At 43.8% G+C, this 14045-nt stretch overlaps 1 protein-coding gene across 2 annotated transcripts; it reads right to left on the bottom strand.

Annotated features, from left to right (window-relative positions):
• Window positions 1-525: 525 nt before the first annotated feature.
• On the bottom strand, window positions 526-14045 carry CAMLG (calcium modulating ligand). Of its 2 annotated transcripts, XM_024247671.3 has the most exons (4): window positions 13139-14045; window positions 10399-10859; window positions 7870-7935; window positions 526-1144 (listed from the first exon to the last, which is right to left on the bottom strand). In XM_024247671.3, exons 1-4 carry the CDS (start codon window positions 13308-13310, stop codon window positions 953-955), a joined length of 891 nt encoding a protein of 296 aa, XP_024103439.1. In that variant the 5' UTR covers window positions 13311-14045; the 3' UTR covers window positions 526-952. The 2 variants fall into 2 exon arrangements, with proteins under 2 accessions (XP_024103439.1, XP_054412544.1); XM_054556569.2 differs by lacking the exon at window positions 7870-7935 and having other exon boundaries at window positions 13139-13732.

The raw sequence follows: 14045 nt of genomic DNA, 5'->3' as shown, positions 1-14045 counted from the left end.
GAGAAACCCTGTCTCTACTAAAAATACAAAAGTTAGCCGGGCGTGGTGGTGCATGCCTGTAATCCCAGCTACTTGGGAGGCTGAGGCAGAAGAATCCCTTGAACCAGGAAGGCGGAGGTTGCGGTGAGCCGAGATGGCGCCATTGCACTCTAGCCTGGGCAACAAGAGCGAAACTCTGTCTCAAAAAAATAAAAACAATGTTTATAATAACTCGTCTAGACCATATTTGGGGGGGAAAAGGACATTTATGCTATTGGGTTGCATGCCTCAATTCTTTGCATCCCATTTTGTTTTTGCTTGCTTAAAACATACTTCTAAAAAGTGAAACTCAAATGTAAAAAGTGAAACTCAAATGTAATAAAAAGTTCCAACTCTGAGTCTGGTATATGGCAATAAAAATTTTATAAATACCTTCCAATTTCACATGTATGAATCATTTCTTTGATTAAATACTTGTGCTGGAGTAAAAATTAAGATACTAACTCAACAAGAAAAGTTACAATGTGCAGACTTAACATTAGACAATTCAGTTTCTTTCATTTTATTTTTCAGATGACTTCATTTCTCAGGACAGAATGACACAAATACAAGAAGCAGTCTCTAGGGCTGGCTGAGACCACGTTTATCTGTTCTCCTAAAAGCACTAGCTCAGCTCCCAAAAGAAGAATTACAAATCTGAGAAGTTAAAGGAAAGGTACAGAATAGGAATTCTGATTAAACAAGAAAAATCAATTAATGACATTGGTACTCTATTCTTCATATCAGTAATAATACAAACTCAGCCCTTTTAAATCAGAGAATCTGCCATTCTATTTCTAATAAAGTAGTTTTACAACCCCTAAAGTAAAAGAATTACATGAAGGTGTAAACCAGTTTGCCTCCTTTAGAGACACTACAATATAGAAGATTTTTTTTTTTTTTTGTAAGCTTCTCCTTCTCAGTTCTACAGGCTTCATGGTACTTCAGAGCCCCAATAATCAAGCAGTTCATGACAAAAGATAAAAGTGAAAAAGTAGACACAGAGATCTGTGAAGACTTCGCCCATTTTGCTATAGGTATCCATTGATCGATTTATCACTTCGGCAGGAATTCCCGATAATAGAAGTGCAGCTGTTAGTACTGTTGTCTTTATCTTCTTTTCACTCTGTGTAGAGAAAGACTCAAATTAATCTTCAAAGTTTCAGCAGACTACATTAAGCTCTATACAAACATGATCAATACTGCTGTTTTTAACCGAAAGGATTTAAAAACTGTTAATGATGTTTTAAAACAATTAGTAATATGCCAACATTTACTGAGCATATAATATGTAACTCATCAAACTGCTAGGCAATAGCAGACATCAGTCTTGCTTTATTTATTTATTTATTTTTTTGAGATGGAGTCTCGCTCTGTTGCCCAGGCTGGAGTGCAATGGCACGATCTCGGCTCACTGCAACCTCCGCCTCCCGGGTTCAAGCGATTCTCCTGCCTCAGCCTCCTGAGTAGCTGGGATTACAGGTGCTTGCCACCACGCCCAGCTAATTTTTGTATTTTTAGTAGAGACGGGATTTCACCATGTTGGTCAGGCTGGTCTCAAACTCCTGACCTCGTGATCTGCCTGCCTCGGCCTCCCAAAGTGTCAGGATTACAGGTGTGAGCCACTGCGTCTGGCCCAGTCTTGCTATTAAAAGTTTTTAAAAAGTGTCATCTTGGAAGCATGACATAAATAACAATTTATGATATATACAACAGTACATATAAAAACAAGAAAAATATTACTAGACAGGACATAAATAACTGCTAAATGACTGACATGGATAATGTGTGACATAGGAGCTCACAGGAGATATAAATTACTCCAGTGTTTTATGTAAATAAAGCACAAGGAGGACTTCAGAGGAAGTAAAATTAAAAACAGGCCTTCAGGCCAAGTGCAGTGGCTCACGCCTCTAATCCCAGCACTTTGGGAGGCCGAGGCTGGGTGATGGCTTGAGCTTAGGAGTTTAAGACCACTCTGGACAACATAGGGAGACTCTGTCTCTACAACAAATACAAAAATTAGCTGAGCATGAGCCTGTAGTCCCATCTACTCAGGAGGCTGAGGTGGGAGGATCTCTTAAGAGGTTGAGGCTGCACTGAACTGAGACTGCACCGCTGCACTCCAGCCCACATGACAAAGTGAGACCCTGTCTCCAAAAACAACAACTAAAAACAGACCTTCAAAGAAGAGCAGGATTTAGACTGGCAGAAGTGAAAGTTTTTTGAAGGGTTAAGTCTCAGGACAAGTTAGAGGCAGAAGAATGCTAGGAGAACAATGAGTAATTTGTAACAGACTTATAGGAATGTGGGGCCCTAATTGTTATGCAAAGGAATCCACACTTGATTACACATCCAATAGGGTATCACTGAACAATTCAGTATACTTCTGGTGGAAGAGAGAACATTTACTTACTAATTTTCTAGTCTCATTTTTTAAGAGCTTAAAAGCTGAATTTTTCTTTGTTATCACAAAATCCAATCATATGGTTTAAAATATTTTTAAATATAAAAACCTATAGTTGGCCGGGCGTGGCGGCTCATGCCTGTAATCCCAGCACTTTGGGAGGTCGAAGTGGGTGGATCACAAGGTCAGGAGTTCGAGATCAGCCTGGCCAATATGGTGAAACCTCGTCTCTACTAAAAATACAAAAAAATTAGCCAGGCGTGGTGGCGCATGCCTGTAATCCAAGCTACTTGGGAGCCTGAGGCAGGAGAATTGCTTGAATCTGGGAGGCAGAGGTTGCAGTGAGCCGAGATCATGCCACTGCACTCCAGCCTGAGTGATAGAGCAAGACTCCGTCTGAAAATAAAAACAAACAAACAAAAAAACCCCTATAGTTACCTAAGAGAAATGAAAGCTTATGCTCACAAAAAGCCTCATACAAGAAAGCTCTTAGTTTTAGTCACAATAACCCCAAAACTGAAAACAACCAGGATGTCCATCTACAGGAGACTAGATAAATGGATATAGTCATACAATGGAGTATTAATGAGCCAAGAAAAAAAGGAATTAACTACTGATTTATCCAACAACATGGATAAATCTCAAAAATATCATGCAGAATAAAAGAAGGCTTGCACAAAAAAGTAAAATCAAGAATGATCCCACTTATATGAATTACTATGCCAGACACAACTAATCTATGGTGGGAAAAAGTTCTTTGGGGTATAGGGACTGGGACTGCCTAGAAAGGAGCATGAAAGAAACTCCTGGGGTGACAGCGAAGTTATAAACCTTGAAACAGGTATGGGTTTCACAGGATGTCAAACGTATTAAATGGTACAATTAAGACGAGCATTTCAAGCAATCAATTAATTACGCTGGTACCCTACTCTTCATATTAGAACTAATTTTTTTTTTTTTTTTTTGAGATGTAGTCTCGCTCTGTTGACCATGCTGGAGTGCAATGGCAGAATCTTGGCCCACTGCAACCTCTGCCTTCTGGGTTCAAGCGATTCTCCCACCTCAGCCTCCCCAGTAGCTGGGATTATAGGTACCCACCATCATGCCCAGCAAATTTTTGCAGAGATGGAGTTTCACCATGTTGGCCATGCTGGTCTTCAACTCCTGACTTCAGGTGATCCGCCCATCTCGGCCTCCCAAAGTGCTGGGATTACAGGTGTGAACCACTGCACCCGGCCTCAGAACTAATTTTACCTTAAAATTTTACCTAAAAAAGGCCAGGCGCGGTGGCTCACACCTGTAATCCCAGCACTTTGAGAGGCGGAGGTGGGCGAATCACAAGGTCAAGAGATGGACACCAGAGACCAGCTAATTCTAGCACTTTGGGAGGCCAAGGTGGGCAGATAACCAGGTCAGGAAATCAAGACTGTCTTGGCCAACATGGTGAAACCCTGTCTCTACTAAAATACAAAAAAATAAGCCAGGTGTGGTGGCACATGCCTGTAATCCCAGCTACTTGGGAGGCTGAGGCAGGGAAATCGCTCGAAGCTGGGAGGCGGAGGTTGCGGTGAGCTGAGATCTCACCACTGGACTCCAGCCTGGTGACAGAGTAAGACTCCGTCTCAAAAAAAAAAGAGAGACCATCCTGGTCAGCATGGTGAAATCCTGTCTCTACTAAAAATACAAAAATTACCTGGGCTTGGTGGCGCGTGCCTGTAGTCTCAGCTATTCGGGAGGCTGAGGTGGAAGAATCGCTTGAACCTGGGAGGTGGAGGTTGCAGTGAGCCAAGATTGTGCCACTGCACTCCAGTGTGGTGACAGAGCGAGACTCCGTCTCGAGAAAAAAAAAAAAAAAAAGCCGAGCATGGTGGTTCATGCCTGTAATCCCAGCACTTTGGGGGGCCGAGGCGGGCGGATCATGAGGTCAGGAGATCGAGACCATCCTGGCTAACACGGTGAAACCCTGTCTCTACTAAAAATACAAAACAAAATTAGCCGGGCATGGTGGCGGGCACCTGTAGTCCCAGCTACTTGGGAGGCTGAGGTAGGAGAATGGCGTGAACCCGGGAGGCGGAGCTTGCAGTGAGCCGAGATGGCGCTCCAGCCTGGGTGACAGAGCCTCGTCTCAAAAAAAAAAAAAAAAAAGAAAAAAAATTACCTAAAGAACCTTAAAACAGTAAATTGTAAGTCAGTGTTACGTAAGAGGGGTGAGGTATACTGATGTGTACACCTACAACATACTTTGAAATGCATCAAGAAAAATTTGATGGAAAAACTTTACAGAGATTATCTTGGGTTTGAAAAATAAAAGAAAATCTGATAGATACGTAATATAATAAGATGTTAACTGTAGAATCTAGGTGGTTGGTACCATATAAATGGGTGTTCACGGCACAATTCTTTCAACTTTTGTGTTTATTTATTTTTGAGATGGAGTCTTGCTCTGTCGCCCAGGTTGGAGTGCAGTGGCGCTGTCTTGGCTCACTGTAACCTCTGCCACCCGGGTTCCAGCAATTCTCCTGCCTCAGACGCTGAGTAGCTGGGATTACAGGTCTGTATCCACCATGCCAAGCTAATTTTTGTATTTTCAGTAGACATAGCGTTTCACCATGTTGGCCAGGCTGGTCAAGAACTCCCAGCCTCAGGTGATCTGCCCACTATGGCCTTCCAAAGTGCTGGGATTACAGGCGTGAGGCACCGCGCCTGGCCAACTTTTGTGTTTAAAAACTGCTATAACAGGCCAGGTGCGGTGGCTCATACCTGTAATCCCAGCACTTTGGAAGGCCCACGTGGGCAGATCACCTGAGGCTGGGAGTTCCAGACCAGACTGACCAACACGGTGATACCCCGTCTCTACTAAAAATACAAAAATTAAGTGGGTGTGGTCACTCACACCTGTAGTCACAGCTACCTGGCAGGCTGAGGCAGGAGAATGAACCCAGGAGGCGGAGGCTGCAGTGAGCTGAGATCGTGCCACTGCACTCCAGCCTGGGTGACAGAGTGATACTCTGTCTCAAAAACAAACAAGCAAAAAACCCTGCTATAACAAAATGCTGTTTTGTTGGGAGAATATATAAAGTTTCCCTTTTCTCTCTTCTATTTACATAGTACCCATATATACATCTGTATCACACACATAAGTATTGTTAGTAATTTCATGTATAGTCTTTCAGTTTGTTTATGCACATATAAGCAAAATCAAATAATACATTATTTTTTCTTTTCAAAAAGAAATTAGTATAGATTCTATTCTGAATTTTGTTTTTTTTTTTCTCTTAATATTTCTTGGAGAGCTTACCATTATCAGTACATTGAGAACATCTTCATTCTGATATAATTTTTTTTTTTTTTGAGACGGAGTTTTGCTTTGTTGCCCAGGCTGAAGTGCAATGGTGTGATCTCGGCTCACCACAACCTCCACCTCCTGGGTTCAAGTGATTCTCCTGCCTCAGCCTCCTCAGTAGCTGGGATTACAGACATGCGCCACCATGCCTGGCTAATTTTGAATTTGTAGTAGAGACGGGGTTTCTCCATGTTGGTCAGGCTGGTCTCGAACTCCCGACCTCAGCTGATCCGCCTACCTCGGCCTCCCAAAGTGCTGGGATTACAGGCATGAGCCACTGTGCCTGGCCGATTTTTTTTTTTTTAATGTAGTCACTCAGTGGACATTTAGGTTCCAAACTTTGCTACTGGAAAACTACAATCAGTGTTTCAAAGGTGAATTTCTTTTTTTTTTTTTTTTTTGAGACAGAGTCTCGCTCTGTTGCCCAGGCTGGAGTGCAATGGCACAGTCTCGGCTCACTGCAACCTCCACCTCCCAGGTTCAAGTGATTCTCCTTGCCTCAGCCTCCCAAGTAGCTGGGATTACAGGCGCCCACAACCATGCCCGGGTAATTTTTATATTTTTAGTAGAGACGGGATTTCGCCATGTTGGCCAGGCTGGTCTCGAACTCCTGACCTCAGGTGATCCACCCGCCTCAGCCTCCGAAAGTGCTGGGATTAGGGCGTGAGCCACCGCACCCAGCCTCAAAGGTGAATTTCTTTCTTTTTTTTTTTGAGGAGTCTCGTTCTGTTGCCCAGGCTGGAGTGCAGTGGCGCAATCTCGGCTCACTGCAAGCTCCGCCTCCCAGGTTCACGCCATTCTCCTGCCTCAGCCTCCCGAGTAGCTGGGACTACAGGCGCCCGCCACCACGCCCGGCTAATTTTTGTATTTTTAGTAGAAATGGGGTTTCACCCTGTGAGCCAGGACGGTCTCGATCTTTTGACCTCGTGATTCGCCTCCCTCGGCCTCCCAAAGTGCTGGGATTACAGGCGTGAGCCACCGTGCCCGGCCTCAAAGGTGAATTTCTAAACAAATGCTTCAATTAAAATTACAATGTTATTTACTCTTTTACTTCTTATATTTGACCTATTTGACCCTTCAAAAATACAAATGCTTCAAATCCATTAAAATCATACACAGGTCTGTCAGCCAGTTAAATATAACACGCAAACAGCCAAGTAGCAATTTTTTCAGCAAAAAGCTCCCACAAAATTCGATCACACTAGTTAGGCTATCGTCTATGTCAGGCAAGCCAAGCCTCATAAAACTGTATGTATCTGTAGTCAAGTAGGCCAGGTAAACATTGACTCTCAACATCATTCTGTTCTGTAATATTGGCCAAATATTTATTGCAAATATCAGGCCCTCAACACTGAAGATAAAGTGCACTGCTATTAAGTGTCCAATATGAAGTACAATGAGATAATCAAATCCATTTTTAAATTAATTTCCTTTATTATAGACAAAATGAATTACTAAATTTACTAATTAAATTTAATACTTTGCTTAAACAAGTACTATTCACACTTTTTCATGAAGGACCTCAATCCACAGTAGACCAATATTTTTGTAAAACAGAATAACAATGTTATGGCAATGTCAAATTGCTATAAAAGTTTCTAATTACTCTTTTTTTTTTTTTTTTTTGAAACAGAGTCTCACTCTGCTGCCCAGACTGGAGCAGTGCAGTGGTGCAATCTTGGCTCACTGCAACCTCTGCCTCCTGGGTTGGAGCAATTCTCCTGCCTCAGCCTCCTGAGTAGCTGGAATTACAGGTGTGCGTCACCATACCTGGCTAATTTTTGTATTTTTAGTAGAGATGGGGTTGCACCATGTTGGCCAGGCTGGTCTTGAACTCCTGACCTCAGGTGATCCACCCACCTCAGCCTCTCAGAGTGTGGGGATTACAGGCGTGAGCCACTGTGCCTGGCCAATTACTGATTTTTTGAACTTAATGTATAACAAACACAAACACATAGTTTGGAGATAAGTGGGCAAACCACACTTTGAGTAGCACTGATTCAGACCGTAAGCAGGACTAACATTTTAAAGTTCCTTCAATTAGCTAGTCATAAATCAATCCAAACACATCATCAAAATTTAGAAAAAAAAATTAATTTACCTTGGGAAAATATTTGTATAATCCCATGTACGCAAGTTGTAAAGTAAGAAATGGAGCAAATATAGACTGTGAAGATAGAAGATAAAATTAAATATTTCCAACATAATCATTCAAATCACAATAAATCAAACAGCAGCTATAAAATTCCAAGCAAAAGCTGTAAGAAAATATTGTTATTATTATTTTTTGAGACGGAGTCTTCCTCTGTCACCCAGGCTGAGTTGCAGTGGCACGATCTTGGTTCATGGCAACATCCACCTCCCAGGTTCAAGCGATGCTCATGCCTCAGCCTTCCGAGTAGATGGGATTACAGGCGCCTGCCACCACACCTGGCTAATTTTTATATTTTTAGTAGAGACAGGGTTTCACCATGTTGGCCAGGATGGTCTAGAACTTCTGACCTCATGTGATCCACCCACCTCGGCCTCCCAACATGCTGGGATTACAGGTGTGAGTCACCGCGCCTGGCAATTGCTTTTTTTTTTAAGATGGAGTCTCGCTCTGTCGCCCAGGCTGGAGTGCAGTGGCGCAATCTCAGCTCACTGCAACCCCTGCCTCCCCAGTCCAAGCAATTCTCCTGCCTCAGCCTCTCATAAAATAGTAATTTTAATGGTTAAAAGTAATCTTGTTTCTGCAGAAGGGTGAATACAATATTTCCTAACATAAAATATGTTTCTCAAGTCATACAATTCTTTCATATTCTTTTAGTGTCCCCAAAACTGTCTTCTCTCATAAAAACTTATCTTTTAAATTATTTAAAGTATTAAATAGTGACAGATGTTTAACACAGTAACACAGAGACGGTAACATCTCCATCACCCAGAGGGAATTAATTGACATCCAGGAAGCACACAGAAAAGGCCCAGCACTCAAAATAGATGGCATTCTTCCAGCTATGCAGAAGGCTGAGGCAGGAGGACTGCTTGAGCCCAGAAGTTCTAGTCTAGCCTGGGCACCATAGCAAGATCCTATCTCTAAAACAACAACAAGAACAAAACTAAATGCTTGGCTGGGTGCGGTGGCTCATGCCTGTAATCCCAGCACTTTGGGAGGCAGAGGTGGGTGGATCATGAGGTCAGGAGATCGAGACCATCCTGACTAACACGGTGAAACCCCATCTCTACTAAAAACACAAAAAATTAGCCGTGAGTGGTGGCACATGCCTGTAGTCCCAGCTACTCAGGCGGCTAAGGCAGGAGAATCACTTGAACCCAGGAGGTGGAGGTTGCAGTGAGCCAAGATCACACCACTGCACTCCAGCCTGGGCGACAGAAACTCCATCTCAAAAAAAAAAAAGATTTACAAAAACTGTTTTGCTTAATGATATAAACTTTAATTATCTGGATATTTATGTGCCTGGTACATATACTTAAAATGTCTACTGAATGGAAAAACCTCAGAGCAAGACACGGAACTATGAGCTATGCTTTTCTGCATTCTTTAATATACTATAAAACAAAATGACTACATCATGGTACAGCCAAAATGGACTCATTATGATACATTAGGAAATGCTGAAATGTCTTCTGAACCATATGAAAATTACCTCATATTCGGGACCAGAGGAACTGCATTTTACTATTTCAAATTATTTGAAAATTGATAATATGCAGTATATATATGTAAAGCACTTAACACTTTGGTTAAGGAATGAAACTGCCAGGGTTTAATCCCAGCACCGCTTAATCCCAGCACCACTGTGTGACCTTGGGCAAATGATTTAACCTCTCTGAGTCTTCATTTCCCAATGGATTCAAATAATACCAAGTTCATAAGAATGAGGATTAGATGAATTAATATATGCAAAGCAATGACAAGGGTCCGTAGAATGAAAAAAGGGTTTTAGTACAGTCATCCCTCAGTATCAGCAGAGGACTGGTACCAGGTTCCTCCTGATACCAAAATCCATAGATGCTCAAGTCCCTTATGTAAAACGGCACAGTAAATATTACCTACTCACTTCCTCCCATATACTTTAAATCATTTCTAGATTTTTTTATGCCTAATGCAATGTAAATAGTTGCTATACTGTTTTTATTTGTATTATTTACTATTTGTTATTGTTGTATTGTTATTTTTTCCCCAAATATATACACATACATATATTTTTGAGACAGGGTCTCACTCTGTCACCCAGGCTGGAGTGCAGTGCCGTTATTCTGGCTCACTGCAACCTCTGCCTCCCGGGTTCAAGCAATTCTCCTGCCTCAGCCTCCCAAGTAACTGGGATTACAGGCGTGCACCACCACGCCCAGCTAAATCCAAATATTTTCAATCCACAATTGGTTGAATCCACATAGGGTGCAGAACCAACTGATATGGAGGGCCAACAGTAATTATTAGGCTCTGTAACCAGAACACTTCATTCTATGAGATGAATAGCAAAATTAATAATATATCTTCAAACAGCCACATGGATCTGGTAGATATTAATACTGGCAATGACTTCTATGGATCAAAAGCACTCATAATTATTAACATTTTGCATTTTCCATTAAGTTAGTTAATAATTTACAGATCTTTTCTTACCAAGTATTTGCAAACAAAAGCTCTGACTCCAAGAGCAAGAAGAGCACATCCCACCAATCTAAATATTCGAAAAGAGTCAAATTCTTCTGTTGTACTTCCATCCTCTTGACTGGGTTTTTCACTAATCAGCTGTTTCCTTAGCTTCATTGCTTCTTCGAATCTGGAAAGGTACTGCTCTAGGCCATGGCGGGAACCCCTCTGGACCGAGTCCGCTGTCAGGTCCCCTCTGTTCCGCTGCCGGAGCTCAAGGTTGACATCATTACTGCACTCGGGTGGTTTAATGAACGAGTCCAATTTGTCTCCCAGTTGGGTCCCCTTTACCTCGGCCACACCACCCTGCTGGTCAGTTGTTCCTGTACTGACTGAATCACCCAGCACTACTCGCTTTGAAACGGAAGGAACGCTGAAGGAGTTCAGTTTATCACTGTCCTGCTGCTTTGATTTTGTTTGACTTTCTTCTTCTGAGAAAAGAAATTTAAAAGTCTTATGTATTTATTCCATACTGGCAAACACCTTACATGTTTATGTTTTAAAATATGCTGTTGCAGCCAGAACTCAGCAGCCTCTGAATCAAAATAAATAAATACTGATTCTGCATTAAAGAAAAGCTGGTTTCGGCCAGGCGCCGTGGCTCACGAATGTAATCCCAACACTTTGGGAGGCTGAGGCGGGCAGATCATGAGGTCAAGAGATTGAGACCATCCTAGCCAACATGGTGAAACCCCATCTCTACTAAAAATACAAAAATTAGCTGGGTGTGGTGGCGTGTGTCTGTAGTCCCAGCTGCCTGTAGTCCCAGCTACTCTGGCTGAGGCAGAAAAATCACTTGAAACCCAGGGGGCGGAGGTTGCAGAGATTGCGCCACTGCACTCCATCTGCATCTGCCTGGCGACAGAGCGAGACTCCATCTCAAAAAAAAAAAAAAAAAAAGAAAGAAAAAAGCTAGTTTCTTCCTCTACACCCTCAAAATATATCACCCAAAATGAGTATTCTGCAGAGGAAATAACCCAAACTTTGTGGGTAGGAGATAAGATTAGTAGACAAACTGGGAAAGATATTCAGAGATGAAGCAAGCTGAAAAGACCAACTTTTTATGGATAATATATCCCAGATGTATGATTGCATTGCCTGCTTTAGCTTATTTGGTTAAAAATATAAAATCAGTAAAGCTTTTTAAAATCTATATTTTAAAATTAGATTTCTGAATCCAGTGCCCTATGAGCATAGGGTGTGGCATATCCCACAGCTACTGTTTATGTAGTCAGGCAGCCATTAGTAGGCACTTCAGCAGTTTTAAGACACTACTCTGGTGTTTTGTTTTTGTTTTTGTTTTTAAAAAAAGGCCAGGCACAATGGCTCACACCTATAATCCTGTAAGCCCAGCACTTTTGGAAGCCAAGGATGGTGGAACACTTGAGCCCAAAAGTTCGAGACCAGCTTAGGAAACATAGTGAGACCCCCATCTCCACACACACAATTTTTTTTTTTAATTAGCCGGGCATGGTGGTGTACACCTGTGGTCCTAGCTACTCCGGAGGCTGAGGTAGCAGGATTGCTTAAGCCCAGGAGTTTGAGGCTGCAGTAAGCTATGATCATGCCACTGCACTCCAGCCTGGCCTACAGAGGAAGACCCTGTCTCAAAAAACAAAACAACCTTTAAAGACATAAAATTTTCAAAGCAAAAAACAAAATATAGAAAGTACCTCGGGTAAGATCATAAATAATGCTTTAAGAATAAATAGCCTGATAGAAAAACGTTTCTTCTATTGTTCTAGAAGAATTTGAAATGGTTTTCTTACCTCTCATTTGAACTGTCTAAAAGTTCAGAGCTATACACCTAAAGCCTTACAGAACAAAAGTCACAAAGATATAAGGAGCTTGCGACCAGTGACTAAAAGCCAATTACTAAAGGAAACACTGGAAACTTAGATAACACTAGGGCGTGCTAATTGCTCAATTATACTCACGTGAAATAAATTTTTTTTTAAAGAAAATCATTGGACATGTGTTTGGGGGAGGAATGAGGCGCTCTCCTTAGAAATGCAGCTCCATACATCAATCACATCAATATCCCCTGATGAGGAGAGGAAACTCTCAGGTGTGCACTTCGCACTTGCTGGGTCTCTGAAGAATGCTCACTCTCACTTTTCCCACCTTTTCTAGCCGGCCCGTAGGTGACAGTGTTGAGGGCACTGAACACAAACACTAGAATATGACCACAAGAGTCCCTGATACACGCAGGATGAACTAGCGGGCAGTTCAGTAAAGACAGGCTGATGTGGGCGGACAAGAGTTACACAGCAAAAGGCAAAAGAAGGTAGACGCTAGAGAAGGCACTGTAAGGAAAAGCACTTGGAACCTTAAGAAGGAAAGCCATCTTCCTAAGGGGAGCAGTAGGCACGACAGTCTGGGGATACACCGTGAGCCCTTCAAGAAAGGCGAGGAGTGGCTAACGAGAAAATGGGCTGTTCAACGTAACTGGGAAGAGGGAGTGAGAGCTCTGCAGGCAGGGTGGGGAAAATCTCACGGCGAGGCCCCGGGAAAATTGGGGGGAGCGACTAGGAACATCCTGGGGTTCAGGAATGAGAACTTGGGATATCACCGAAGGGGCGGGACAGAGAGGAAGTCAAAGAGCAGGGCTTGGTCAAAAAGGTCAGAGGAGTGGAGGTGGAAGAGGGAAGAATGACCCTGAAGATTCAAGGTGATGGGCTGGAGACTGAGGGGAAATCGAGGCTCTTACCCGCGCCGCTCCCGGGCCTGTGAAAGCCCATGATCCGGTTGATGCGCTGTTCCGAGTTCATGAGCAGCTTTCTCCGACGCAGCTCGGCCCGACGCTGGGAAGCCGACAGACCTGAGCCCGCTGGGACCCCCGGCCTCTCCCCGCCGTCGGTAGCGACAGCCATCGACTCCATCCTCCCGTCCACAGTCTGGGAGGGGTGGCAGTGGCGGTGGTGTTGGCCGCCGCTGCGAGGGCGATGACTAGACGCCAGGCCGCAGGGCGCGCGTCCCCTTCCCGCTGTAGACCCGCCCCCGAGCGCGGTGCCGGAGCCTGTGAGCTAAGCACTCACGCACGGCCCTACGCGACCAAGCGCGAGGCTCTGGCCGCCATCTTGAGTGAGGGCAGCGCAGGACGCCCTGGTGCCTCCCCAACTCGTCTGGCCCTCACCCAACAGCCCCCTCTGCTGTTCGCTCGGAGGTGAAGAAAACCGGCACCCAGGGCCGGGGGTGGTGACTCACGCCTGTAATCCTAGCACTTTGGAAGGCCGAGGCGGGCGGATCACGAGGTTACGAGTTCGAGACTAGCCTGGCCAACATGGTGACCCCTCCCCCCTCACACCCCCCGTCTCTACTGAAAATACAAAAACTTAGAAGGGCGTGGTGGCGCGCGCCTTTAATCCTAGCTACTCGGGAGGCTGAGGCAGGAGAATCGCTTGGACCCAGGAGGCGGAGGTTGCAGTGATCCGAGATCGCGCCACTGTACTCCAGCCTGGGCTACACAGCGAAACTTTGTCTCGAGAAAAAGAAAAAGAAAGAAAGAAAAGAAAACCGGGAGCGGGAATGGGATGTCAGTGAATAGATCAGCCCAGATTTGGTGCCAGGAAGCAAAATGGAGGTTGCAGCGGCAGTCGCTTGTTTACAGACCCGCG

The sequence above is a fragment of the Pongo abelii genome, chromosome 4 (genome assembly GCF_028885655.2).
Source record: "Pongo abelii isolate AG06213 chromosome 4, NHGRI_mPonAbe1-v2.0_pri, whole genome shotgun sequence".
NCBI lineage: Eukaryota > Metazoa > Chordata > Mammalia > Primates > Hominidae > Pongo > Pongo abelii.
Note: the sequence above shows the minus strand (reverse complement) of the source record. Positions and strands in the feature narration are given on the sequence as shown.